Source organism: Artemia franciscana, chromosome 10 (genome assembly GCF_032884065.1).
Source record: "Artemia franciscana chromosome 10, ASM3288406v1, whole genome shotgun sequence".
Classification (NCBI taxonomy): Eukaryota; Metazoa; Arthropoda; class Branchiopoda; order Anostraca; family Artemiidae; genus Artemia; species Artemia franciscana.
Window position 1 is genome coordinate 40,686,950 of NC_088872.1, and position 27,271 is coordinate 40,714,220.

The 27,271-nt window shown below is 33.9% G+C and overlaps 1 protein-coding gene across 7 annotated transcripts in view; it reads left to right on the forward strand.

Moving 5' to 3' along the window:
• Positions 1–27,271, forward strand: part of LOC136032192 (lysosomal alpha-mannosidase-like) — a 459,508-nt gene that overhangs the window by 319,252 nt on the left and 112,985 nt on the right. For all 7 annotated transcript variants that reach the window (XM_065712394.1, XM_065712397.1, XM_065712399.1 and 4 more), the window contains one exon: positions 13,070–13,314. In XM_065712394.1, coding sequence (XP_065568466.1) covers positions 13,070–13,314 — 245 coding nt within the window. The remainder of the gene's footprint in view (positions 1–13,069; positions 13,315–27,271) is intronic.

A 27,271-nucleotide genomic window follows, 5' to 3' on the forward strand; every position in this document is an offset into this window, starting at 1 on the left:
ATTCTGTCACATTATAAAGCATTTTTTTCCTGAGGTATTGGTGAAAAAAATTCAGACTTCGGCGCAAAGAGCGGGCTTTAAAGGATGGTAGCCCTCATGCTCTGTATTTTTCCTGCCCTTTTGTTTTTTGATGTTACACTTTACTCCGATTTGAAAGAAGATTTTTTTTATTGTCTTTTCATATGCAATATTATATTGGGAGTTTTCAAGGATTTGATTCCTTAATAATAATTTGGTATATTTCATTCCTTATCATTGGAGCAACTTTTTCTTACTTTCAGTACCAATTCTTGTTCTGTCGCCGTGGGACCCCGGGTTAAGAAACCAAGCAAGAGTTCTTGTTACCCCTTCCCCCGTTACGTCCAAATTATGAAAAAGACACTAGAACTCACAATATATTTGAAAGACTCTTCCCCCGTATATTACATGACCATTGGTTCAATTCGAATAGGTTTCTTGATCGTAGTTCTAGGGGAATTAAGGCATAGATTATGTCAACTATACTGACCATACCTGCTCTCGCTGTTAAAATACTGAACGTTACACAATGAATTTGTTTCTCCTAAGCCAGATATAATATTCTCACCTTCCTACTGCAATTCACTGATAAACTTCAATAATATGAAATTAGTCATTTGCATAAGCTGGGTTTGTTTCACCAAAATTTATTTTCCAAAATTCAAAATACACTTGATCAAATGTCCATTTCATCCTGATTTCAACAATATACAATAAACTTACCTTTCTTTGAAGATTTACTGATGAATCCTTCCGGAATTCTTCATAATTGTGGACCCTTGCCATAGAGCCTGCAAAGATTGCACTATTTTTATGGACGTATTTTTTTTATATTAAGATGTTTCTAGATAAATTCACTACCTTAAATTTAGACACAATGTTGTTTTTTGCCAAGATGGTCCCCAAGGATGAGTCAGGGTAGGGGCAGGTCCTAGTCACCCTCCAACTGTTGTAAGAATAAATAAGAACATAACAACGTTTTTATTCTATTGTACATATTTCATATATAGCTGTACCGGGCCAACACTTAAAGGAAGGAAGATTTTGGATACAATTTGTTTCGGAAACAGTTTCATATTGACATGCTGTGTCGAACACTGCTGTTTTTCAGTACACTTTCCTAGGTGTTGACTTAAGCCTCTAAATCTGACAAAATGGCTCTCCCAGATATTTCAGATCTATTAATTTGAGCTATTCTAGCAAATTTACAAATATTCTAAAATAAATTTTTGAAAAAAAGAAAACGAAAGAGGCGGGACAAGAATTTGTCTCTTGTCTTCCCCCTAGTTAGAGAAAATCCTTCGGACTAGGCTTGCAATGCGCATTTAGAGGTAGCTCCACTTTTACCGCGAAAATATTTGGAATGTAAAATGAAAGATTACTTTCAAACTGTCTTCCCTTGATTTTGACACCAAATAGTCCTCCGTCGGCATCATCACGACAACCCTACAAAAATTCGCAAATATCCATCACATTGAACACATTAGTGGCTAGAAAAATGGGCAATAAAAAGAATCTAGAATTCAATTTCATTGACTCCTTTTTGTTGAAAGTAAAAGGATAAATTTCTGCTAGAAAGCACATCCTTTTCCATCACTCGTTTTTTGGTTCCCTGGGGATAGCTTCCGTCATAATCTTGTAAAGAATCTTGGGATGAAATCTACCGAATATATTAGTGACTAATTGGTGAAAACCAGAGCAGGTTTCCAGGATAATCCTCAGGGCCGTGACAAAAAGGAAAATTATTTCTTCATTTCATAGGAAAAGGAAATGGAATGTCTAAAGCAAATTCCTTCTGCACATTATATTTAAAGTCAAATTCCATACAAAGCCTCTCTTAGTCTGAATTCATCAAGGGCGTTTGAGAAATCCAATCATGGAACGACATTTCAAAGAAACTTAGCATTAAGGGCTAAATAGCCGCATAGTGAAGATTAATCTACTTTTTGTATTTACATACAGAATAAATTTAATAATAATTTACTCTAAATGGTTAACCGGGCAACAAATAAACGAACAGCTGCCCCCTCCTTCCCAAGATTGTTTGTATAGCCTTTTTTCTTCTTTGGAGAAAACTGGTGGAACCCGTGGTAAGAGATATGATGTAAATTGTGAAGGTCTTTAGACATGTAATTTACTTCAAGAGATATTTAAAAAGAATACTAAAGCTTATTTATGAAAATTAAAATTTAAAAAATACTAAATTAAAAAATACTAAATACTTATTTAAAAAATACTAAAGCTTATTTATGTTGTGTGCAAAAAGGTCCAGAAATACTGATCCAATCACTAACATATTGTAGTTAGTAAGGTAGAAAACCGTTGCTGGTTCACTAGTTGTGGCTTGATCAACTAAATGGGCAAGGTAATAGAAATGGATGCATATTAAAAGTTGCCAAATTGCCTCTTTTAAATATTAGGGATGTAACGGGCGGGCTCGAAAATTTAACGACGCGTAAATCTTAGAAAACTTTTCTATTTGACAAAATTTACTTATTCCTAATAAAATATGAAAATAATATACATTTTGGAAATAGTTCGTATGAATTGGAACCATTAGAACCTGAAGAATATCAGTGTTTGTAAACATCTTTAAACAAACTTCTGAACATGATTCCAGTATTTTGAGACAATATTAATTTATAAAGATTTGCCTAGGTTGGCTAGAGTTGAGCTTTTTTGTTACTGAAAACAGTTGGCGAGTATATAGAACAAAATAAAAAGATAGTTTAATCTAATTCTATGGATAGTTTCTTTTGGATGGATTTTTTTTTTAACAAAATCTCTTGACTGACGAAACAACTTGTTTCTAGAAAATTGAAAAAAGGCACAATAAAATAATCATAGAATCATACCAAATTTAAAATTTTTAATTACCCATTACTATTGTATGTCTGAAACCCAAACCTGATACCTAAACCTTGGACTCCATTACTCCTTAGGACTCTACTGTTTAATTGGGTGCGTAAAGAGGGTGTGTTACTCCTCCAACTGAGCTCCCTTCTCCCAAGACTAGCGACAACGCCTCTTAATGGAAACTTTCGGAATTATTGCAATATCAAATTTATTTTGTTATAAGAAATGAGTTCAATTGCTACACCTATTTTCTGCAAAAGAAGTTATTTCTATTAGGAAGCAAAATTCTAAGGGACTATTATTCAAAAAATGAAATAAAAATTCACCTTACTTTAAAACAGAGACCATAATAATTGGAACCTAAAAACAATATTAACAACTTATTTTCTTTTGAAATAGTTATGATTTTAACCGTTTGTACAAGACTGTCAAATACATTTGACAGACCCAAAGTACCAGGATGGACCTCATATTTATATTCATATCGGTAAGTCTTTTAAGATGTTGGCCGAGGGTCGGTAACATCAGCAATAACAATCTTGCTGTGAAAACAAAGCTCATTTTTACCATTGTAGCCACACTAGTCTGTGACTGCAACAGAATATAGTCAAGCACAAGGAGCGGGAACTGGTGCTAGTATCAACAAAAAACAAACAAAAAAACTATCAACGCCATCTAGCGTTTGGAGACACTTGGTACTTTTTAGTGTAATAATAAGAATAATTAACTTAATTAAAACTAGTATAGTGATATGTGTCTGATCCCAGTTCCTGACAGGAAACGATTACAAAGCTTGAAAAAGTGCCAAGTGTTGCCAAACACTAAATGGTGTTGATGTTTGTTTTACCGACTCTAACGCCAGTTTTCACTCTTATAAGTTACCTCTACTATTTGGTCAAGTACCTAACCAAAAGCGCAAGTCACGATCATTGGCTTCTATAAATTGCTTTATTGTGGGTCCTTTGTACGTTTTAGAATTGAAAAATCTGACCCACAAAAAAGCTATTGGAGACTGATGACGTGACATAAATCTGAAAAATAAACTGAAAATGGTACAAAAGCTCCTTTGGATCCATATCCAAATATTCTGCTGGAACACCATTAATATCTATCGAGCTGAACTTCAGCTTTCTAATTACATCACCATCACAACAGGAATAAAATTAGCCTGAACGAGCTTCTGATGGAGCGAATTGTTTACTAGTTGTTTAAAAAAGAGTGGACTTTATGGTTCAGCTTAGCAGAAACAGAATAGAAATAAGACATCCATTTAACTGAAAAAATATTACAACAAGATTTGGTGCTTCTTAATCTTGCGCCTATTTACGCAATTTTTTCATTCGTACTTAAACTTGAGGACGTCGAGAGCGCTATAGCGATTCTGGCGAAACCACTTCTTGAAGACCGGTTTCATACAATAAGACAAGGATACCAAATATGTATCCCCACTTTATCGGTAGAGTATAGGCTACAATCAACTGCAGCAGACAGAGAAAACTTTCAACACCGATATTAGAAATGCTAGGGTTGCTGCAGGGAAAGAGCCTACCAAATTTATTTGCAATTTCTCTGATAGGTGATAGCTTCGTTTAGACTCTCTTCCGCCCGTCGAATAGCCACTAATTGAAATTGTTTTTGAAAGTGGAAGATGGTTAAAGTCACTAGCATCCTTATCCACAAGACCTCGTCGAGCCCTACCTCCAGGATCAACGGTGTTCGGTATATACGAGGTTCGGTATATTCTTGCGTTCTAGAACCAGAACGGTGAATATAAATAAAAGGAAATTTTTCGGACATATTTGGTACGAATTGGATAACACGGTTAAGAAAGTTTTGTTACAGGGACTGGATCTTGCTATTCTTCATGTGTAGTTTTAGACAGACAAATTTAAACTATAATGTTTTATTTTTTGTTCATATTAATGTTTTATATTTATTAAACTATAAAAGTTTTAGGATGTGGTAGTCCTCCTTATATTTAGAATAATTTGATATGGCATTGAAAACAGTCAGAAATAAAATTCTACAGAAGGAAAGAATTTTTTTCAATGAAAGTAAAGAGGGACATTAAAAGTTTAAATGTTGTCAGTAAAGAACTAAAAATATTTAGCGCTAAGAGCGGGCGGGGGTCGAGGGGGCAGATTTCCTCTTATACAAGATAGTCTCTGTTTGTTTTATCTTTTACTGTCATTATTAATCTCTTATGAAAAAATCGTTTAAATTTAATTCGCAAAGCAGTCAGTTTAGCTTTCAGTAAATCACACAGAAATAAACTGAAACACTATATATTTTTAGCAAATGGTTTTTAACCGACAATGAATACAAACTCAAAATACTAATCAAGTTTACAGAAAACAACAGGTAAATTCTAGGATCAAAATATTTGTGATGAAATTAGTTTTACTATTTTAAAAGGGAATTCTTTTTGATGTATTCTTCTTTTAAATCAATTGAAGTCAAAAGCTTACTATTTCAATGATATTAAAACTTTAAAATGTAAACATTCGATTTTTCATAAAGGCATCGTTTTTCAATAAGTCCCAAATGAGGCTTGTGCTTTTAGAGATTTTCACAGGGGCAGCTTCCCTGGTTTTCCCATAGGATCGATTCGAAGAAATGACAAAAATTTCTCAAAATTTGAAGAATTTTCGGCCAAAAGCTATAACTTCGTCACTGTTTTTCTTTTGGTTCCTTATTTAAACGGTTACACTATCTCTTAACAAATTCATTTTAAATCGGTTTACGTCAAAAGCTTAGAATTTTAATGGTATTGAAACTTTTAAAATGTAAACCCTCAATTTTCATCAATACGTTCATTTTTCAATAACTCACAAATGGCGCTTGTGCTTTAAGAGATTTTCACAGCGACAGCTCCCATGGTTTTCCCGTTAAATTGATTCGAAAAAATGACGAAGTTTTGTAAATTTGAAGAGTTTTTTGCCAAAAGCTATACCTTCGTCACTGCTGTTCATTTGGTTCCTTATTTAAACTGTTACACTATCTTTTAAGAAATTCATTTTAAATCTGTTTACGTCAAAAGCTTAGAATTTTAATGGTGTTGAAACTTTTAAAACGTAAACCCTAAATTTTCATCAATAAGTTTAATTTTCAATAAGTCCCAAATGAGGCTTGTGCTTTTAGACATTTTCACAGGGGTAGCTCCCATGGTTTTCCCGTAGGATCGATTCGAAGAAATGACCAATATTTTGTAAGATTTGAAGCATTTTCGGCCAAAAGCAATATCTTCTTCACTGTTTTTCTATTGGTTCCTTATTTAATTTGTTCCACTATCTTTTAAGAAATTCGTTTTTACCTTTGAAAGAAAAATTCTAGGGTTTACAATCCATTCTGTTTAAGCATAGAAGCCCTTATAAACGTAACCCTTAGAAATACGAATCGTTTTCTAAGCTTTGCCTTATAATGGGTTTCTGTGAATCCTTTTTGTATTCATTGCTTTTGTAATTCGGTTATCTATTGCATTCCTCCAGAGCTTTGGTCTCCCCTTATGAATGGAAGATATCCAGCCAAAATCTAATCACGAAGTTTTGATTTGTTGGAAGCACATACCTGCTGGAAATTCATCAGCATGAATATGAATCAGGAGAAAACAATGCATTAGTTCTCTTCGTGAACACTTCGGTGCGTTTTAGCAGTAACTCATCATTGTGGCATGAATAAACGACCAAACTAAAGCTATGTGAAGTTAATATTGGTTGCATTGTAATAAATGGGTAATTCTAGCGATGTTAACTATGTTTGTTATGAAGGATGAAATTTCTCTTTCATTCAAATAAGGGTTCACAAAAGAGAATTTTTCTAGATTTCACTTCTAAGAAAATGAATTTAGGAATGATTGGCTTAACTTTTATTTGCGGGAGTTTTTACATCGCCAAAAAGTAGAATATGAAGTGACATCTGGTTATGGTTGTGGAGTTTATTTTTCACCTGAATTCTATTTTGTTAGTTTTCTAGAGCTTCTCCTAAGTAAAAAGAGGAGTATAGTTAGTATAAGAAGCTCATAGGTCTAGATGTTTCACGTATGCCTTCTTTCAGCAGAAAAAAAAGTTACACTGGGATATTTTTGTTCTCTCTAACAGAGTGAGAGTAGTTTTAAATAAAGCCTTACTAGGTTCTTTTTTATTACTTTCACCTACTCTCCACTCGGTGATATAAAAACCATTCAACTTAAATTCACTTTAGCTTTAATATCACCTACATCAAATTAACATTTTCTACTACTTTCTTTAACCTTGGGTAGTGAAAGATAAATGATTAAAATAATGTATACTACAATAAATATCCAAACAATAAAAACAACTTTCTTGGTCTGTTCTTCCGTCATAAAATATACCTTCCTCCGTGGAAATACATTAACAATCCATACAGAAATTAATTCTGTAAATATTCTTTTGGGTGACCCATCGTTTGGGGATATTGAATCAGGTCTCTTCATCGTCGTTGTGTCAAAACCAGCTTTGAACAAATCGTTCTCCAGTGCTGCCTAGGAGGTAAAATTTTCAAGAAAATCATAAGTCTTTCATTTGGCAACCAAAAGAATATTTCAAAACTGATTACTTTTGAATTCAGCTTTAAGACTCGCTGATTTCTGGTACTCTCTCCCAAGTGATTTCCACAGAGTCTTCCATTGACCCCTTTGGTAAGAACTTTGATTTACAATCAAGGGGAATATAGCTATCAGCAACTCCCCAGTTTGTAGGTATTGCCAACAGAACTTGCACTATTCTCTTCAAAGCCTTTGATCACATAGCCAAATTAATTTTAATCAGTTGAGTTCTATCCTCGTGAATATATATATATATATATATATATATATATATATATATATATATATATATATATATATATAACGAATATCAATCAGACTTCAACATTCCGGGTGAAAATATGAAGGTTTATTGGTACTAGTATGATATATCAACCATACTCAAGAAGTGAAGTTACGTTTATCGTCCTTACCGTATATGAAATATACCAAAATCTTGTGAAAATATAATACTTTAGCAACAAAATTATGGAAGCTACAACCAATAATTATGGAAAGCAGGCCAACCAGAACGCATTATATTAAATACCTAACCGAAATACCAACTCTATATATTAAATATTTAATTAAAACATGCCTACATAGTATTTTATCTCACTATGTCTAAGCTAGTTATCTCCGAAAGCAGACAGAAAAACCGGTTTTACACAGATAAGACTTTTTGAGTGTGCTCGATATATCATATAAGTACCTGTTTATCATGCTTTGTATTGGTACTTTAGTGACAAGTTCTGTCAGGGCCGCGCAAAGGCGATTTTAAGGGGGTGAGAGGGATCAAGTTTGAAAATGTATGAATTAATAGATTGTAAGATATACAATTGAAATTGTAGAAATAATAGTGAAATAGTGTAAATTTTGAGAGGGGATGGACCAGGACCGTACACACGTCTTGGCCCTGTGGAATTTAAAACAAGAGAATACTAAAAATGATCAAGATATGGCACACATGAAATGTAGGTAGGACATATAATGAGGAGAAAACAATTTTCTAAATTTCTGTTTTTGAGCGTTCTATAGATTAGTTTATTAATTCTTTAAATATATACCTTTTTTATATATGTTTTCTGACCTTTTTATTCAGGTCTGACTTTTTAGATCAGGATATTTCTTGAAATTAATTCTCGATTTGCTTTTAAATGAAGTTTTGGATATTGGCATTGACTTTTTACAGTCAAATTCCGTGAAAGACCCTAAAATTAGAAAATTAGATTTGCCTCATGGAAAGTTAGTATTTCTTGCATGAATTGAACCTCTATTTCTCCAAAACATACAAGAGACTTTTAATTTCAAACTTAGAAGCTTTTAATTATTGGATCTATAGCAAGGATACTATTTTCTAGAAGATATTCTTGGAAAAATAATTTTAAGTCAAAGAAAATACTTTAGCAACTGATAAATAAAAATTAAAACACACTGTTTATATGACACTAACGAGAAAATGTTTAGCCTTAATGCGGTTGAAAAGTCAACTTCATGTAATTATACATGGGTTTATTTGCTAATTTTTGTTTCCTTATGCTGTATATTCATTGTTTACTTCTAGAACAAGAAGGTTAAAGGTAAATGGTTTCGAGAAAAAAAACAACATTAAGATAAAATAGAAATTAAAACCATATTTTCAACTGCAAAGGCTCCAAAATATAAAGTAACTGTTTTTTCCTACTACCCCAGAATCAAAATTCTTAAAACTAAAATCGTGGGTGTTGATATAAGAACAGGTCCTTGAATAGTTTTAAATTATTCCACAAAAGCTTTAATTTTAAAAATTGTATTGTATTTTTCCATTTAACAGGGAAAAAACTTATTTTTAGAAGGGAAGGGAAACAACCATGTCTCAGAGGTTTGCTGTTTTGCGCATACATTTAACTATCAAACTTAATTTTGTGACAACTATTTTCCAATTTAAAGGAAATAAGAGAGGAAGATAAACTGAAAAAAAAAACTTGCGAATTTTGTGTTTCTTGTAGGGTAATACTGTATTCTCGCCTTTATTACGAAATCTCCACACCGAAAATGTTTTCCAAATGTCATCTATTAACCCTTGCCTACTCCAATGGGTTTCAACTAAAATCGCAAGGTTTCCTCAGTTTATTGTCAGAGAGACGGATATGAAAATTCTTTCTCTAATTTTGCATTACTTATTAACTTGATTAACTTCATGCAAGACAAACAAGTTTCTTTGGTATTTCTAGGCTCCTATGACCTTCTGGAAATTAAATAGCTCTGAATTTGAAATATTAATTTGTTTTTGGAACTATACAAGGGAAAAAGGAATGATCAGAAAGCTCCTTTCCGTGTATATCAATTTGTTTTTGACAAATTTATAATCAAAACACCTTGGACAATCATGTCATTTAGTAAAAATAACGAAACCATTAACATGTCATCAGAAAACAAAGGATAAATATCAATCCCCACCCATCAAATTGAAATGCTGTAACTGACCAGAATCAAACTGAAATAATATAACGAAACTATTAATATGTCATCGGAAAGCAAAGGATAAATACCAATCACCACTTATCAAACTGTAAGACTTTAACTGATAAGTATCAAACTGAAATAAATGATCACCTTCGAGCCCTATCAAATAGCAACTGCTACTAGTAACATATCAAACAGTTCGTGGTAACGAACTGTAGTAAGGAGCGACCCGGCTCAATAGTAACCAAAACTCTAAAAAATGGAATTTTGATACCAATAGCTACATCAAAAGAATCGCATTTTAATGCTGGTTTTAAGTATATAAGTTTCATTAAGTTTAGTCTTACTCATCAAAAGTTACGAGCCTGAGAAAATTTGCGTTATTTTAGAAAATAGGGAGAAACACCCCCTAAACGTCATGGAATCTTAACGAAAATCACACCATCAGATTCAGCGTATCAGAGAACCCTACTGTAGAAGTTTCGAGCTCCTATCTACAAAAATGTGGAATTTTGCATTTTTTGCCACAAGGCAGATCACGGATGCGTGTTTATTTGTTTATTTGTTTTTTTTTCCCAGGGGTGATCGTATCGACCCAGTTGTCCTAGAGTGTTGCAAGAGGGCTCATTCTAACGGAAATGAAAAGTTCTAGTTCCCTTTTTAAGTGACAAAAAAAATTGGAGGGCACCTAGGCCCCCTCCCACGCTAATTATTTTCCCAAAGTCAACGGATCAAAATTCTGAGATAGCCATTTTATTCAGTGTAGTCGAAAAACCGTATAACTATGTCTTTGGGGATGAATTACTCCCCCACAGGCCCCGTGGGAGGGGCAACAAGTTCCAAACTTTGACCTGTGCTTACATATAGTAATGGTTATTGGGAAGTATACATTTTTTGGTTGGGGGGAGGGGTTGAGAAGAGAGGGATATGCTGGGGGAACTTTCCATCGAGAATTTGTCATGGGAGAAGAAAATTTCCATGAAGGGAGAGCAGGATTTACTAGCATTATTAAAAAAAAAACAATTAAAAAATAAATGTGAAAAAGCTTTTTCAGCTGGAAGTAAGGAACAGCAATAAAACTTAAAACAAACAGAAATTATTACCCATATGAGGGGCTCACCTCCTTCTAATACCTCGCTCTTTACGCTAAAGTATTTTAGTAATTTCAACTATTTATTCTACGGCTTTTGTGATTCAGGGGTCATTCTTAATGAATTGGGATAAAATTTACGCTTTAGTGTAAAGAGCGAGGTACTGACGATGGGGCGAATCCCCTCATATATGTAATAAAAACATGAGAATACAAAAGTTCTTTACGTAAGCTAATTTATAAGTTACGTAAATCTTTCACCAATAAAAATATTCGTAAGAAATTAAAAGTTCTAGTTGCTTTTTTAATTAACCAAAAAATCAGAGGGCAACTAGGCTTCGTCCCCCGCTCTTTTTTTCTCAAAATCATTCGATCAAAATTAAGAGAAAGCTATTTAGCAAAAAAAAAAAAAAAATGCAAATTTCGTTTCGATTATTCCTCTGCGGAGAGCCAAAATCAAAACCTGCATTGATTCAAAAACGTTCAGAAATTAAATAAAAAAAACAAGTTTTTTTAACTGGAAGTAAGGAGCGACATTAAAACTTAAAACGCACAGACATTACTTCGTATATGAAAGAGGCTGCTACCTCATCAACGCCCCGCTCTTTACGCTAAAATTTTTTACTGTTTTAAAAAGAAGAACTGAGAGAAAGAGTCAAACTTTAGCGTAAAGAACGGGGCGTTGATGAGGTAGCAGCCTCTTTCATATACGAAGTAATTTCTGTGCGTTTTAAGTTTTAATGTCGCTCCTTACTTCCAGTTAAAAAAACTTGCTTTTTTTATTTAATAGAACTAAAAAGGAACTTTTCTTTGTAAACAGAAGCCTAATATTTCAATATTTTGACACAGTTAAAGAAGATAAACTTAAAAAAAAGAAGAAAAGACTTCAAATTAAAATTTTCTTATCCATAATCTTATTCATAGAAAACAAACAGCCACTCTCTACTTTTTTAAATTTAAATGTCGAAAAGAATAAACCCTAGATAGTCTACATTTGACATAATTCTTTTTTCGTGTTTTTTATGTTAAGATTAAACAGGAAACAGTTTTTTTCAACTGAAAATAATGATCAGTATTAAAACTTAAAACGAACAAAATTATTACGTATATGAAGGGGGTTGCCCCTTCCTAATTACCTCGCTCTTTACGCTAAATGTTGACTTTTTTTATCGCAGTTCCTCAAGAACGACTCTTGAAAAACAAGGGGCGGGTATTTAGAACAATAAGAAGTATTTTTTAAATAATAAAAAAAAGAAATTACCGCTAAGAACGAGGTATTTAGGAGGGGCAACCTCTCTAGTATACGCAATAATTCCTGCTCGTTTTAACTTTCAATGTTGCTCCTTACTTTAAGTTTCAAAAACTTGTTTTTCTTTTAAATCTTATCATAAAACGCACCAAGGAGGAAAATATCTCAGGTACCATATTCTAAGTTACCTCTGTATGGGTGTTGTGTATAAATCTAGCTTTTAAAATTTATGTTCCCTCCGCAAGTTTTGGGTATGTTTTTTTTTCTGGTGTTCCAGCATAAGCCGACAATTTTGATACCATTACTGAGTTTTCCATTTACTGAAGTACATTTTTGAATTCGTATTTTTTATTGAATAATACATAGAAAACATGCGAAATTAGGTAAATATTCCTATTTTTCCACTAAGTTTTGATCCTTCTCTAAGGGAAGGCGATATCAGTAATATCATAATTATGGCTGGATGAATGGACAGATTTAATAATAGTGAATTCAATTAGATAACTATCTTTTCCTCTCGGTGAAAGTTAAAGCTGTACAGTTATCATAAAATCATACTTCACAAGGAACATAAACACTAGCACAAACATAGATGACGCTGTCATACTAAGGAAGGTCATATCCAGTGCTAAAGACTACTAAAAAAGGCTCTGCTAACCCCTCCCTTCCCTTTTTTGTTCTTGACATTCTTATAACTAGCGTTTTTGCTTCATTTTTTTTTTTTTTTTTGGTTTGGCTGCACTCGGCACAGCACAGTCCAATTAAGTTTCTTTGACATATCACTAGCTCTTTAGTCTAGAAACAACTACTTAATGATTTGGCTGTTTAGAAAGAAAATAAGAGTCGTTTAATTGCCCCTCTCTTTTAGGCGAAGAGGTTCTTTCTCAGATCGTTCCCCTTGGTCCTGGTGTCAGGTTTATTCCCGGGAGAAACAGTACAGCCACTTCAGACCTTGTTTTTCTTGCGGAGCGTCTCCCTGCCTTGGGCTTTAGATCCTATTACATAATGGAATCAAAAACAGTACTAAGGAAAAACAAAGCTGGGGCTCAAAAAAGCTCATCTAAATTCACACGAGTTGGGAAATATTCCGAAGATGTATCGATAAACAATGAGGTAATACTTTACTTGCAATAACTATTTCAGGTTGGTGCTTTTGTTGGAAGCCAGTAAAAAGAAAACAAAAACTATTTTTTTTTTTTTTTTTTTTTTTGTATGAAGTGTCTTGCAAGTAATAAGAACGAAAAGTATTGAGTCTTGACATTTTTTGCTAGTAAACTCTCTATGTCTCATTTGTTACACCGAGGAATTATGATGCAGAAGATCGACTGCTAAAAGTATATTTTATAATCTTAGATGCAAATTCCGTGCTAAAAGAAGCACAAATAAGGGTCAATGACAGGCTTTGTTGATATATAGAGATTTAAATGATTTTTCTGTAAAATATTCCTTGTGATCTACTGCTAAAAATATATTTTACAATCTCAGGTTCAAATATCTGTACTCAAGTAAGTACAAATAGGAACTGATGACGGAATTTGTTGATATTTAGAGACTATTAGATCCATCAATAAAATAAGTACTGTGATCAAGTGCTAAAAATATAACTAACGATTTTAGATGTAATTTCTCTGCTCCAATAAGCACAAATAGGAGTTGACAGGCTCTGTTGATTATTTTGAGATTTGAGAGATGTATCAATAAAATGTGATTGACTGCTAAAAATATATTTTACAATGTTAGATGCAAATTTTGCGCTCAAATAAATATTAATACGAATTTGTCAAAAGCTCTGTTGGTATTTAGAGATTTGAGAGATTATTAATAACATATTTTCTGTGATGCTAAGCTGTATTTGATAAATATTATTTGTTTGATATGTGAGCGAGGATTCGCTTAGACTGAGGCCCTGCAAAGGCTAGAAGCTGAGTCACAGTATCATATTTTACGGTTCAGGTGTTGTTTTAGTGCACAAATTGAACTATTAATGAAATAAAATATGACTGTTCCTTGTTTGATAACATTTTAAAACGGTTGAGAGCTTAGTAATGTACACCGGTTTCAGGTGTAGTTTTACGGTTTATTTTACGGTTTCAGATGTAGTTTTAGTACACAAATTGAGCAGTAAATAAGATAAAATATGACTGTTCGTTGTTTGATAATATTTTAAAACGGTTGAGAGTTTAATAATGTACACCTGGAGTACCAGAATATCTTGTATTGAAAATAATATTTCCAAGTTTTAATTCCGATTTTAGTGCATATATTGCTCGTGCTGGTTAGTGCATATAGACATGGGTGGTATTAATGCTTAGGGATCTCATAAATAAATCTTCTGACGTAAAAAAATAAGTAGTAACCTAGTTTGTGCAATATACCAACCCAATCTACCTGATCTGTTTTTAAAAATATGTATGTTAATTTGTCAGGCCAAGGATGTAAAAATGTTGGTGAATGCTTATCTAGAGTATTTTTTTATAACCATGTCTGATTAACAAGTTCTGTACTTTCCCAAGGATAGTTATAAAAGTATGTAATAATGGAAAAAATACCAACGAACATCTTTCTGTCAAAAGGTTCATCATTATCATTTAAGTCCATTCTCTTTTGATTTAAAAATAATATAGTATAACGGGTGTGTCCAAATTTGTTTGTGAATATCTTTCGTGAATTAATTGTTTTAACTTTTAACTTTATATTCAAATATAGTTCATAGATGCTATATTTAGTTTTTTTATTTTCTTTATACATTTTGTTTCTGTTTTTATTCATTTTGTTTGTCTTGGTTCTTTGTAGTTGATTTATTGTTACAAAATACTCCTTTTGTGAGTTTAATTGCTCAGCAAGTTCGTTCAAGGATATAATAGAACTCTTGGACTTCTGGTTCCACCAAATCTTTTTTGCAGTAAAATCAAAATTGGCAATGAATGTTTTTTTATCTTACCTTTCTCTCATGTCCATTTTATGGACTTCGTGAAATTGGTCTCTGAATCTTGGTAGAAAAACTACGGCGAATGGTACAGGCTTACTGTGTGAAATTGTTTTAAAAAGATGAACAGACTTCTGATGATATCAATATTGTGAATACCGTTTTTCCTTTTCTAGATACGCTAGTTATGGCTCATAAACTTATTTTTTTGCAGTTATTTAAAAAGTAAAACCCTCTTCTGATTGTCTTTTTATTCATGGTGATATCTTTCTAAAAAATTTGTGATTAATTATTAGTTGCGAGGAAGTTAATAGAAAAATGTACACTTTTTTTTTTTACTTTGGTTCCATGCAAGCCCTTTTTCAAGTGTAAATCTGATCTAAGATACATAAAAAAGAACTAATTAAAGGTAATCTTTGAAGCTATAAAGTGCCAACTAGTGGCTAAATATGTGGCAGTTACACATACGATAGCTGTCTTTGCAAAATCTAAAAATCTTTTAATTAGAAAACTGGGAAAAAACTGCTTTATTGTGAGAGAGGTAAGGTTTGGTTTGTTTTTGGCTGTTTTTGTTTAATTCAGTACATGATTTGACTCCCTTGTTTCACCCCTGAGTCGTATTTTTTTAAATAAATAAAAAAAAATCACTTTGTTACATCCATTCAATTATGTTTTCTATGTTCTTTTTTTGTGTTTGACTAACGATAAGTAACTATACTACTGCTTCAAATCAAAGATGAAAAAGAAATTCAAATACAAAAAAGAAATTATCTGTCTTTTTTTAAAATAAACCTTAATCTTTTTAATGGGTTTAAGTTTACTTTGGAATTCTCCTTTAAAAGAGTTTTTCTAATTCAATTTCTTAAAAGCCCAGAGAGGCACTGGAACCAACACGAAATCATTAATGAATTAAAAGTTCTATCTTTAAACGCTCATTTTTTTTCTTGAAAAGAGAAAGAGATTATGTCTTTCAGTGTCTTTCAAATCAAATTGCATACGATCTGTATTCAATAGTTTGTTGCAGTAGTTAATTAAAGCTTTAATCAGTCGAAAGACGGACTAAATTAAGGAAACTATTTTACTTCTTCTTCTTCTTCTTAACTTGTGCAAGGAGACAGAAATACTTGAAATACCGGGCAAAAAGAACGATTAGCTTGTAAGAGACGAAACTACTGCTAGTATCGGCAAAATACATCAGCGCCATCTAGCGTTGATCCTTGTTTGTTTTTTTTGTTGAAGCTTAAAAATAGTTTGTCTAACAGGAACTGAGACTAGACGCTTACTACTGAACTAATTTTACCAACTACACAACTTAAATTAATTATTCATATTATTACACTGAAAAAATGCCAAGTGTCGCCAAATACTAGATGGTGTGGAGGTTTTTTGTAGACACTAGTGCTAGTTCTCGCTCTTGTAAGTTACCAATAGCCTTCGATACTGGGTTAAAACATCTTAAGATACATCTAAATCGCGTTCAATAGAGTAGTTCCATTAGTAAAATAATTCTGTAAGGAATAAACTCCATCAAAAGTTTCAGAAATCACCACACATAAAAAAATGAAGAGCTTAGGAAATTAAATTAAAAAATCTAGCTTTTTTACTTAAATTAAGGAGCAAATGAAAACGAATAGAAATTATTCCGTATATGAAAGTGACTGTCCCCCAGTTCAACGTCTCGTTCTTTACGTTAAAGTTGACTTTCCGTCACAACTCTACTTTTGAAAAGAATGAAAACTTTAGCGTAAAGAGCGGGACGTTGAGGAGGGGACAGTCGCTTTCATATAAGTAATGAAAGCGATTCTTCGTTTTAAATTTTAATGTCCCGCCTTTCTTTCAGTAAAAGAAAATATTTTTTATTTACCTAATTTCTGAACGTTTTTCAACTAATGCAGGTTAGAATTTGGCTCAACGTACATGAAAAATTAAAACAGAATTTGTATATTAAAATTGGCAAATTTTTTCCGGATATATAGGATTGTCCCCTCCTTGCTCTTTGTGCTGAAGCTGTTAGCACTTTTAAAAAAGCTTCTTATTCGAATTAAACAGCCCCCATGTTTCTCTAGACGCTCTTTAAAAATGGGACAAACAGCGTAACGTATAGAGTAAGGGCAAAATCAAACTTGGGCGTAAAGAGTGAGGTATCGAGGAGGGAGCGACCCTTCAAATATGGAATAACTTCTGTTTGTTTTTCAAATAATCCCGGCAAATCCAGCTCACCCTCTATGAGATATATCCCTCCCCCTCAAGGAAAACTCCTCCTTGGAAATTTCATCCGGTGTAAAGTGCATCCCTACATCAAATTCCCTACAGACATATCCATCCTTGCTGAGAATCCTTCTCCCTGTAACAGAGGATTCAGCCTGAAATATTCTTCTTAGGATTCTTTCATTTGAATAAGACTTTAATCTCTAATCAGTTTCTTGATGATTCCAGGAATATCTCCTTAGGTGGCAATTATTTCCCAGAAATAAAAATATGGGGGAAAAAGTCCTTGGATAATTCCCCTGACTCATCTGCACATAGAAAATTTGGAAAATAAAATGTAAGACAATTAAAAAGAATTTTGTACAGTAATTATGTCAAATCTCCCAGTGTAACATTTTCCTGGAATATTCATCATCCACAAATTTCCCTCCCCAAGGAAAATTCTCCTTATAGAAATACACCTCAAGCACAAGCACTCCCCTCCCTCCAAAAAATATGTCTGTATGCTTCCTAACAACAAATACTATGTGTCAACAATGGGTAAATTTCATAGCTTACAGGCCTCTCCCCAAGGAAAGTAGGGGTCATTTTAAACCTAAAGACACATTATTTGATCTTTTAACTATACTGAATAAAATGACTTTCTCAAATGTTTGATCACATAATTTTCGGAAAAATGGGCGTGGGAGGGGGTAGAGTTGCTCTCTAATCTTTTTGGTCACTTAAAAAGGGCTGTAGAACTTTGAATCTCCACTCGAACGCATCCTCTCCCAATCTTCTAGGACTATTATTTCGATACAATTACCTCTGGAGAAAATAATAAAAAAACACGCATCCGTGATGTATCGTCTGGCAAAAATAGCAAAATTCCACATTACTGCAGATAGGAGCTTGAAACTTCTGCAGTATGGTTCTCTGGTACGCTGAATCTGGTGGTGTGATTTTCATTAAGATTGCTTTATTATTCTCTTTCAAAAATCAGGCAAATTTTCTCAGACTCATAATTTTTGATGGGTAACACTAAACTTGGCGAATCTTATATATTTGGAATCAATATTATGAGTTTGATTCTTTTGGTGTACATTAAAATTCCGTTTTAACAGTTTTGGTTACTACTGAGCCGAGTCACTTCTTTCTTACTGTTCGTTACCACGATCCGTTTGATTTCAGAACTGAATATTCATAAAATTTCGAACAGTGTTGCTTTTACTAATTAAGTAAGGTTATTTCGATTTTCTGATCAAATGCCAGTTTACATGCTAATTTTTCTTTCAAACAGTTCGTGGTAACGAACTGTAGTAAGGAGCGACCCGGCTCAATAGTAACCAAAACTCTAAAAAATGGAATTTTGATACCAATAGCTACATAAAAAAAAATCATTTTAATGCTGATTTCGAATATATAACTTTCATCAAGATTAGTCTGACCTATCGAAAGTTACGAGCCTTAGAAAATTTGCCTCATTTTAGAAAATAGGGGAAAACACCCCCTAAAAGTCATACAATCTTAACGAAAATCACACCATCAGATTCAGCGTATCAGAAAACCTTATCGTAGGAGTTTCAAGCTCCTATCTACAAAAATGTGGAATTTCGCATTTTTTTTGCCAAAAGACAAATCACGGATGCGTGTTTATTTATTTATTTTTTTTTTTTTTGCTTTTTGTTTTGTTTTTTTCCCAGGGGTGATCGTATCGACCCAGTCGTCCTAGAATGTCGCGGGAGGGCTCATTCTAACGGAAATTAAAAGTTCTAGTGCCCTTTTTAAGTGACCGAAAAAATTGGAGGGCACCTAGGCCCCCTCCCCCGCTCATTTTTTCCCAAAAGTCACCTGATCAAAATTCTGAGATAGCCATTTTATTCACCATAGTCAAAAAACCTAATAACTATGTCTTTGGGGACGACTTACTACCCCGCAGTCTCCCTGGAAGGGGTTGCAAGTTACAAACTTTGACCTGTGTTTACATATAGTAATGGTTACTGGGAAGTGTACGGACGTCTTCAGGGGGATTTGTTTGGTTTGGGAGGGAGAGTTGAGGTGGGGAGGGTTACGCGGGAGGATCTCTCCATGGAAAAACTTCTCATGGGGGAAGAGACTTTCAATGAAGGGGGCGCAGGTGTTTTTTGCATTATTTAAAAAAACAAGGAAAAAATAAATATGAAAAGTTTTTTCTGCTGAAAGTGAGGAGCAGTATTAAAAACTAAAACGAGGGAAAATTATTGCACATATGAGGGGTTTACCTCCTCGTAATACCTCGCTCTTTACGCGAAAGTATTTTTAGTAATTTCAACTATTTATTCTACGGCCTTTGTGATTCAAGGGTCATTCTTAAGGAATTGGGACAGAATGTAAGCTTTAGTGTAAAGAGCGAGGTATCGACGAGGGGTGAACTCCCTCATATACGCAATAAAAACATACGAATATAGAAGTTCGTTACGTAAGCTAATTCGTAAATTACGTATATTTTTTACTAATGAAAATGTTCGTAAAACAATTAAAAGTTCTAGTTTCCTTTTTAAGTAATCAAAAAATTAGAGGGCAGTTAGGCTTCCTCCCTCTCTCTTTTTTTCTCAAAATCTTCCGATTAAAACTTTGAGAAAGCCATTTAGCCAAAAAGAAAATTAATATGCAAATTTTGTTTTAATTGTTTATGTGCGGAGAGCCAAGATCAAAACATGCATGAACTAAAAAACGTCTAGAAATTAAATAAAAAAAACAAGTTTTTTCAAGTGAAAGTAAGGAGCGACATTAAAACATAAAACGAACAGAAATTACTCCGTATATGAAAGGGGCTTTTCTTCCTCAATGCCCGCTCTTTACGCTAAAGTTTTTTCCTTTTTAAAAAAGTAGAGCTTAGAGAAAGAGTCAAACTTTAGCGTACAGAGGGCGGCGTTGAGGAAGAAAAGCCCCTTTCATATACGGAGTACTTTCTGTTCGTTTTAAGTTTTAATGTCGCTCCTTAATTTCATTTGAAAAAACTTGTTTGTTTTATTTAATTTTCATAAGAGCTAGTTTGGGTTTTTTATCCTTACCCCTTATGCTATTGATTGTCGTGATACAGAGGTGGTTTTACGAGGGAGGCAGAGGGACACCTGCCATTGTCACAGAAACTTTAGGGGCGCCAAATTTCCAATAAATATTCTAAAGGCTATAGTCATTTTTTAATTTATGAAATTTATTTTATTCAAATAAAGTAGAGGGCGCTGTTGGCGGTAAATATAGGCAAGTTGAAATGGAAATTTCCATTTTCTCCCATATCTTCATCACCATTCCTTGAAAATAAAAGTAAATAGATTGAATTTAATTTATTTTATAAAGGAAGAATTAGAAGCAATTAATTGGGACAAGATAGTTAATAATTTTGCAGAGGCTCAAGTCAGAAAAGTCAGATTTAAATAAATGGAAAATTTTATTAAATGTAGGCTCAAAATTTCTTAGCAGACAGGGAGGGGGAGGCACTAATCAAGATTCTTTCCGGGCACAAGCAATGCTGGAACTGCTACTGTCTGGACAGTAACTTGATAGTGAGATATGGCATCAGCAACATCCTAGGAACGGCTGAGAGCACTAAGTTGAAATTTTCAGTGTATATTCGAAGCACTTGGGTGTATCTATATTGGTCTCAGGAATTGTTAGGGATATTAAGTTGAAACTCTCATGGAATGCTAAAAAGGATGTCAAATAAAATCAAAACGCACAAGAAGAATCTAGATTGTCAAAATGGCACCTCTGTAATATCTCAGCAATACTGAAGGGCATTAAGTGGAAACTGTCGGAGAAAGTTGAGGGGAATGCTGAACTAATCAATAGTCAACTATGGGCATCCCGGTTTCCAAAAAGGCGTATTTGCAACATCTAGGGACGGCTAATGGCATTCAGTGGAAACATTCAGGGAACGCTTAGGGAGATATTTCAACAAATCAAAAGACGTTAATTAGAACTATTAAATTAGAATCACATATTTAATTCTTACGCCAAAGTCGTGAAAATTGGGTAAATATTCATTACGTTAAGCAATAAATATTTTGGCAATCAATAACAAATTATATTGAAAAGCTTTCAGAAAAAGAAGTTTTCAAAGAAAAGTAAAGAGCCATATTAAACTTTAGGCCAGCTTGGACCGAATTTCTGGGCACTTTTTATTCAATTGTCAAATGCTTTTTTATCACTTAAATCAGAGACCAGTTCATAACCTATATAACTGGGGACCATAGGGGTCTCATTGATTCATTCACTTCTCATTTATCAATTTACGGGTGAAAATTGTGGTTAAAGCATTAAGATAGTAATGCATTGGTGTTGGTATCAAAAATAGAATTAAGAGTTTATAGCAAGGAATTCAGAGGCAGGATGTTAAAATATTTGGCTTTTTTCTAATTAGAGCCGTCGCTTAGCTTAAAATAAGCAGGGAAAAAATTTGAGATTTTTTCGTTTTGGTCTGTTGGTTGTAATACCCTGTAGTACTTCAAATCAGTTATATCACGACATCTCTGCTAAAACTTGGTTTCCAAGTCTTTGTACCATATAATTCACATAAGTACCGAAACTTGTATCCTTTTAACTGAAAAAAAAAATCCCAGAATCCGCACCACATGGAGTTACTTAATTATAGTTTTTGGCACATGTACCACACTTTTTGAAGACTGCTGCACTGGATAAGGTAAGTTTGGCAAATGAGAGAACATCCAACCGAAAAGAAAAATCAAAAAAAGAATCAATGAGCTAGACAAGGCTCACATAAAAGATCAACTTCAATTTCACAGAAAATATCTTGCCAATACATGCTTTGTTAAGCTTAATTTTTTTCCAGAAAAAAACTGAGCCCTATATATTACCATCTACTAATGAAGCTTGAAGCTGGGAAGAAGCATAAATCATCTTTGCTACTGAAATGGCAACACCCCTAATCTTCTCTTTCTTGAAGATATATTAACTGTTCCCTATACAATGCTAACGAATTAAATCCCTAGGAACACAATTGCGATTCATTAGGGGATTTACATTGAATGCTTCAATAATCATCCAAACAGAAAAATAACTGTGGCGAAGAGAATACAGTCACGTGGAACTGTCAATGTTTAAACTTGAAGCTAGTTTGTTTCTCCTATTCCTTTCTTCGAGAACCATATAGTTGCTTCTTGGTCCGTGGATGGACATCTGTCACTGAGTGGGGAAATTTGCTGAAGTGACAGATAATTTTAATTTTTTTTTTTTTTTTTTTTGTCGCTGGTAATGCAGATCCATATAGCTTAGAAAATATAATACATTTTTTAAGGTTTTTTCAATCTATCAGCTGGTTTTCTCTTTCCTAATTTCAATTTGATTTTTTTTTTGTATTTAAAGTGATTACTTGGATTAGGAACGTAGGCAGGAGTTACTTTCGGTGGGTAGGGGGGTGGTGGGGGGATAAAAAAGCATTTTATTTGAAAATTTACTTTGAATTTCTTTTTTTGCAATGAAAAATATTTTATTTGATAACTTGGATTTGATTTTTCCAAGACATTTGGGAAAACTTAGAACTTCAGGCCTGGTTCCCCTAGATACATTCAGGGCATGGATATAGTGCTTCTGTTATCCTCAAGCTGTGGTATATTTCCGAAAATGAAATAGAGTTTTCCAAAATCTCTTCAAAAATTAACTTTAACAAAACTTAACGATTTATATTTGCGTTAACGTTTTACGAATGTTAATCTTGAAGAAATTTTGGAGAGCTCAATGTTTTTGGGGGAATTTTGGAGATACTCCGAAAAAGTTGCAGATAGTGGAATCACTTCTTGGATGTGATGCCTTAGGTTTCAGAATTCATCTAGTATCTTGAAAACGAATAGAAAAGCAAAATGATAAAAGAACTGCCTTTTCTTGCTGACGCTTAATTGTTTTTTTTTGCTGTTGCCAGAGACTATTAAAGAAGCAAAGTTTGGTCCTTCTATTCCATAAAAATAAAATGATGGAAGAAAGAACAGCTTTCAAATATATTGTCTGTAAAGTTTGTTTATCACGTTGATGTAATTGGATATTTTTCTGGGAATCTAGAAAATAATACGCAGTTAACGTTACCTTTTGTGATCTTTTAAAAAGAAAGAAGGCAAAATCAGCCAAAAGCTCAGGAAAACTCGGTAAGGAAAACGTTATGTTTCATAGGTAACTTTAAGACCCATAATAATGAAAATAGGGTTTCTACGTTTTTCTCAAAACCTCAGAGATGTGCGGCTAAACATGAGAACTAAGAAGAGTATTTTTTTTTCTCTAAAGTTAGTGTAAAAATTTTGTGTAAAAACGGTAAAAAGCTCTCATGTTCATGATAGTTTTTAAATTGAAAACAGAACAAGTTAAGATAGCAATTTTTTGGCTTACATTAAAGTTAGAATAACGTCATAGATTGACCCTTTGATGCCGGTATATTGAAAGAAGAGAGAAAAAAAATTCTGTTTCTGTGCTTTATTTGAGGTTATTCCGTGACGAAAATATCAAGGAATTTTTTTCTATTGATGAAAGTGAAGAAAATACAGAAAGGCTCTCACAGGAAACATCCGGCAGTAAAAGCTTATAGTCATACATCACCTAGCCTGTATGGTAAGATAGGACATAGTTTCTATCTGGCGCGAAACACAAAGCCACTTCGCACTTCATACACCTCACCTTGGAGTGGACACCTCTGGTTGCTATCTATTTAAGCCGGAAAGTGCTCCTGGCCGTCAAATCTCGTCGAAACTTGCGGGCGGCAACTATACTTTCTTTTCTTTTGTGATAGAGCTTCGTTGACGGGTCTACCTCTCCTAGGTCTTGCTGAGGATGTGCCAGACAGTAAGACGTGTGCAACGTCCGTTTTGAACTGCAGTAAGTTCATGCGTTTTTATCTAATACGAAGACACCTGCGATACAATATCTACCCTTTCTACTTACAATAAAAAGGTCAAGCAAGAAAAAGAAAAATTGTATATACTACTTGTTTTGAGACTTGAAGTCAAGTTTGTACAGCTCAATCAGCATATCGGCAAGATAGACGCCACCCATAAAGCGATTGTATTCCTTCACACAGTGTGGTCTCTTCACTTCTATATGTTCTTTTTGCTTGCCATCCCACCTCTCACAGGCATATTCAGGATCCACAGCTGCATATATTGATATCAAGTGAATTGGCTTATTATCATACCCAATTTGACTGCGTTTCCACCCGCTAGTCACATGAGCCTCTTCCTTGAGCTTGGTTTCGCAATCTAGTTATAAAACATAGCCTTTTAACCTGTTTACTCTAATTGTAGCCAGTGTAAGTAAACTCTGGTTATTTAGGGTCTGGGGTAGCTCTAGTGACAAAACCAGTTCTTGTAAAAAAACTTAAAGTTCATTTAGTTTGGGATTCTCCTCCCAAGTCGGAGGACAAAATCATCACCAACCCCCAAATCGCTAATATCCGCTGGTCCCTTGCCAGCGTACATTTATAATTCATACACAAATCCACTTATTCCTACTCTGGAGATGAGCTTGTATCCCCATTTTTGTGTTTTTTTCTGATTGTACTGCTTCAATGATATTCGCTGCTTTGTTGAAACTATTTGCTCATCAATGACGTGGTGTTCTTCCTGGTGTATATTCATGAAGTTGGCTCGAACCTTCTCTATCAATTAACGAACTTTATAAATCTTGTCGTAACCAGGTCCTCCGGGAGACTTTTGCGATACATTGTCATTGAAATGCAAATACCTCTTTATCAGTTTAAATCTGTCACGTGATATAGCATCGGCTATCATAAAGTAACGAGTTTCGTTTGACAATTAGCTGTGATAGGAGGTTATTTCACTATTCCCATAAACAAAAGGACTCCCAGGTAGCGCTCAGTGTCAGCCAAGAAACGCCTAACTGCTTGTCATCTTTATGAAGTGTATATATATTCGTCTGGTCGCGTATGTGGTTTAATACTTCGTTGTCAAAAAACAAACTGACATATTCCAATGGGGTCTTGCCGCTCATTTCTTGGTCAACTCGAGTCTGATCTTTCTACAGAGTGTCTGGCGGGACGAAATCTACTTTCCTTAAAGCAATGTCTTCTCGTCCAAACCAATGTCATTGTTTTGGAAGTAGGAATACTTGAAGCTTATAGTAGGATTTCTTCACCTCTATTAGCTTGAAATTCACCCTGACTGTCATAGTCGTTGGCTCAATTCGGCCGGTTTCCGCTTCAACTCCGAGCAGTTCTTTTAAAGCTTCATCAGGAGGAACATGCTGTGGATTAGATGGGTTTTGATCTTTGCTTGGCAGGTATTCTAGGTCAAAAGCATTATCTGGACAAAGAACAAAATTCACAGCTTTTGCCAATGAAATTGGGCGTGAACATAATTTCTTTATAATTGTAGAGTACTCATCTTCTACTTTTTTTTTGATGCTGTGGATGTACATACACCCATGGTAACCCTAGAAGACACATTAGTTTAGGAACTTGTCAATCTTACTAATTTTATTTACTGGGAATTCAGTAATTTAGCTACATAAAGTTTGGTATTTTACTATTGACACTGGCAACCCAAAGCTCAAGCTCTTCTGGGTGGTTCCTCAAAGCTACAAATACTATTTAGTATGGTCGAACCATCAGAAATTATAAGATAGTGGCGTAAAAACAGTGGTTACGAAATATCTTAGCATATCACACTTTATATGCGCTCAGTAGCCTGGCAAGTTCCCGTTTCTGACGGATAGTTTCTCTAGGAACAACGATTCTTAGTGTCCCTCCCTTCCCTTGTTTTTTACTCTGTCCATGCAAATGACGCTTCATTAAAACTTTCAGACCATCCTCTCTGCCAGGCCAGGGAAGTAAAAGCTCTAAAACAAAGCATTACATTTTGAATTACAAAAAGACATGCCCATCTATAGGTGAAATGCAAGGAGGTAAAATGTACTTACTTTGACCGTGATTATACCACCCAAGGGCGGGTGATCATAAACTGAGAAAAAGACCGAAAACAGAATTCGTTGACTATCACACAACGATGCAAACCCCGAGGGGTTAGCTTTTTTAGTTTTGATAATAAAAATTTCTGAAATTCGTGGTTCCTGAGGGAATCACCAGTCATCAAAAGGTTAAAAATGAAAAAAAGATTCCTAAAATGTTTCGGCTGAGTAAAACTGGCCCTCTTCAGTTGTTGCATTTTTACGTTGGATTTTAAAAGGTTCTTTATTCTTATAAACCCTCTCTTGCTTTTAAGTTCATTTATTATACCGTGTAGAATTATTGATATCGAATCAGAAGTTTCATAAATACAAAGTAGCAAGATTTCCGGCAATCTATAAGTACAAACGACTCCATACACTACTGGGGGTTTGTGGTGGACGTCAGAGCCAATCGTGTTTGTAGTAGCTTTTGTGATTTAAGTTCAAGTTTATTTTTAAATTTATTTTTGCTTCTTTTGGTAAACTCCCTCTGAGTTTGTAAATTCTACAACTATATCTGAGCTACCAAATTCAAAATTAAGATATAAAATGGGTAAACAATTTGGTAACATGATGGTTAACGTTTGGTAATAGAATTTCGCCTAGCTCAGTGCATTCTAAAGTATTGTATACAGTGTCAAATGATTTCAAAAATTTAAGAAAAGGTCATAAATATTTTTACCACTCACTAGTTTACTACTAACCCCCAATGACTAGCAAAGTATCAATTGTGCCGTAGTCTTCGCTGAAGCCTTCATAATTTTAATTCGTTTCCTTGTCTAAGAAAATCTTGGCTCTATTTTGGGAGTTTCTGGTTTTGACGAATAGGACTGTCTGGTTTGAATAGAGTCTGTTACTGACGCAACGCCGCTACGATAGCTATGTATTGCTTTTGATAAATGTTTGTGCAACTGGTGTCTATATAGGCTATGCTCGGACCCCATATTCATCTCTTTGTTTCTCCATTTTTTAATTCTCATTAAAGTGACAAGATGGCAAAAAGAAGTAGTAGGT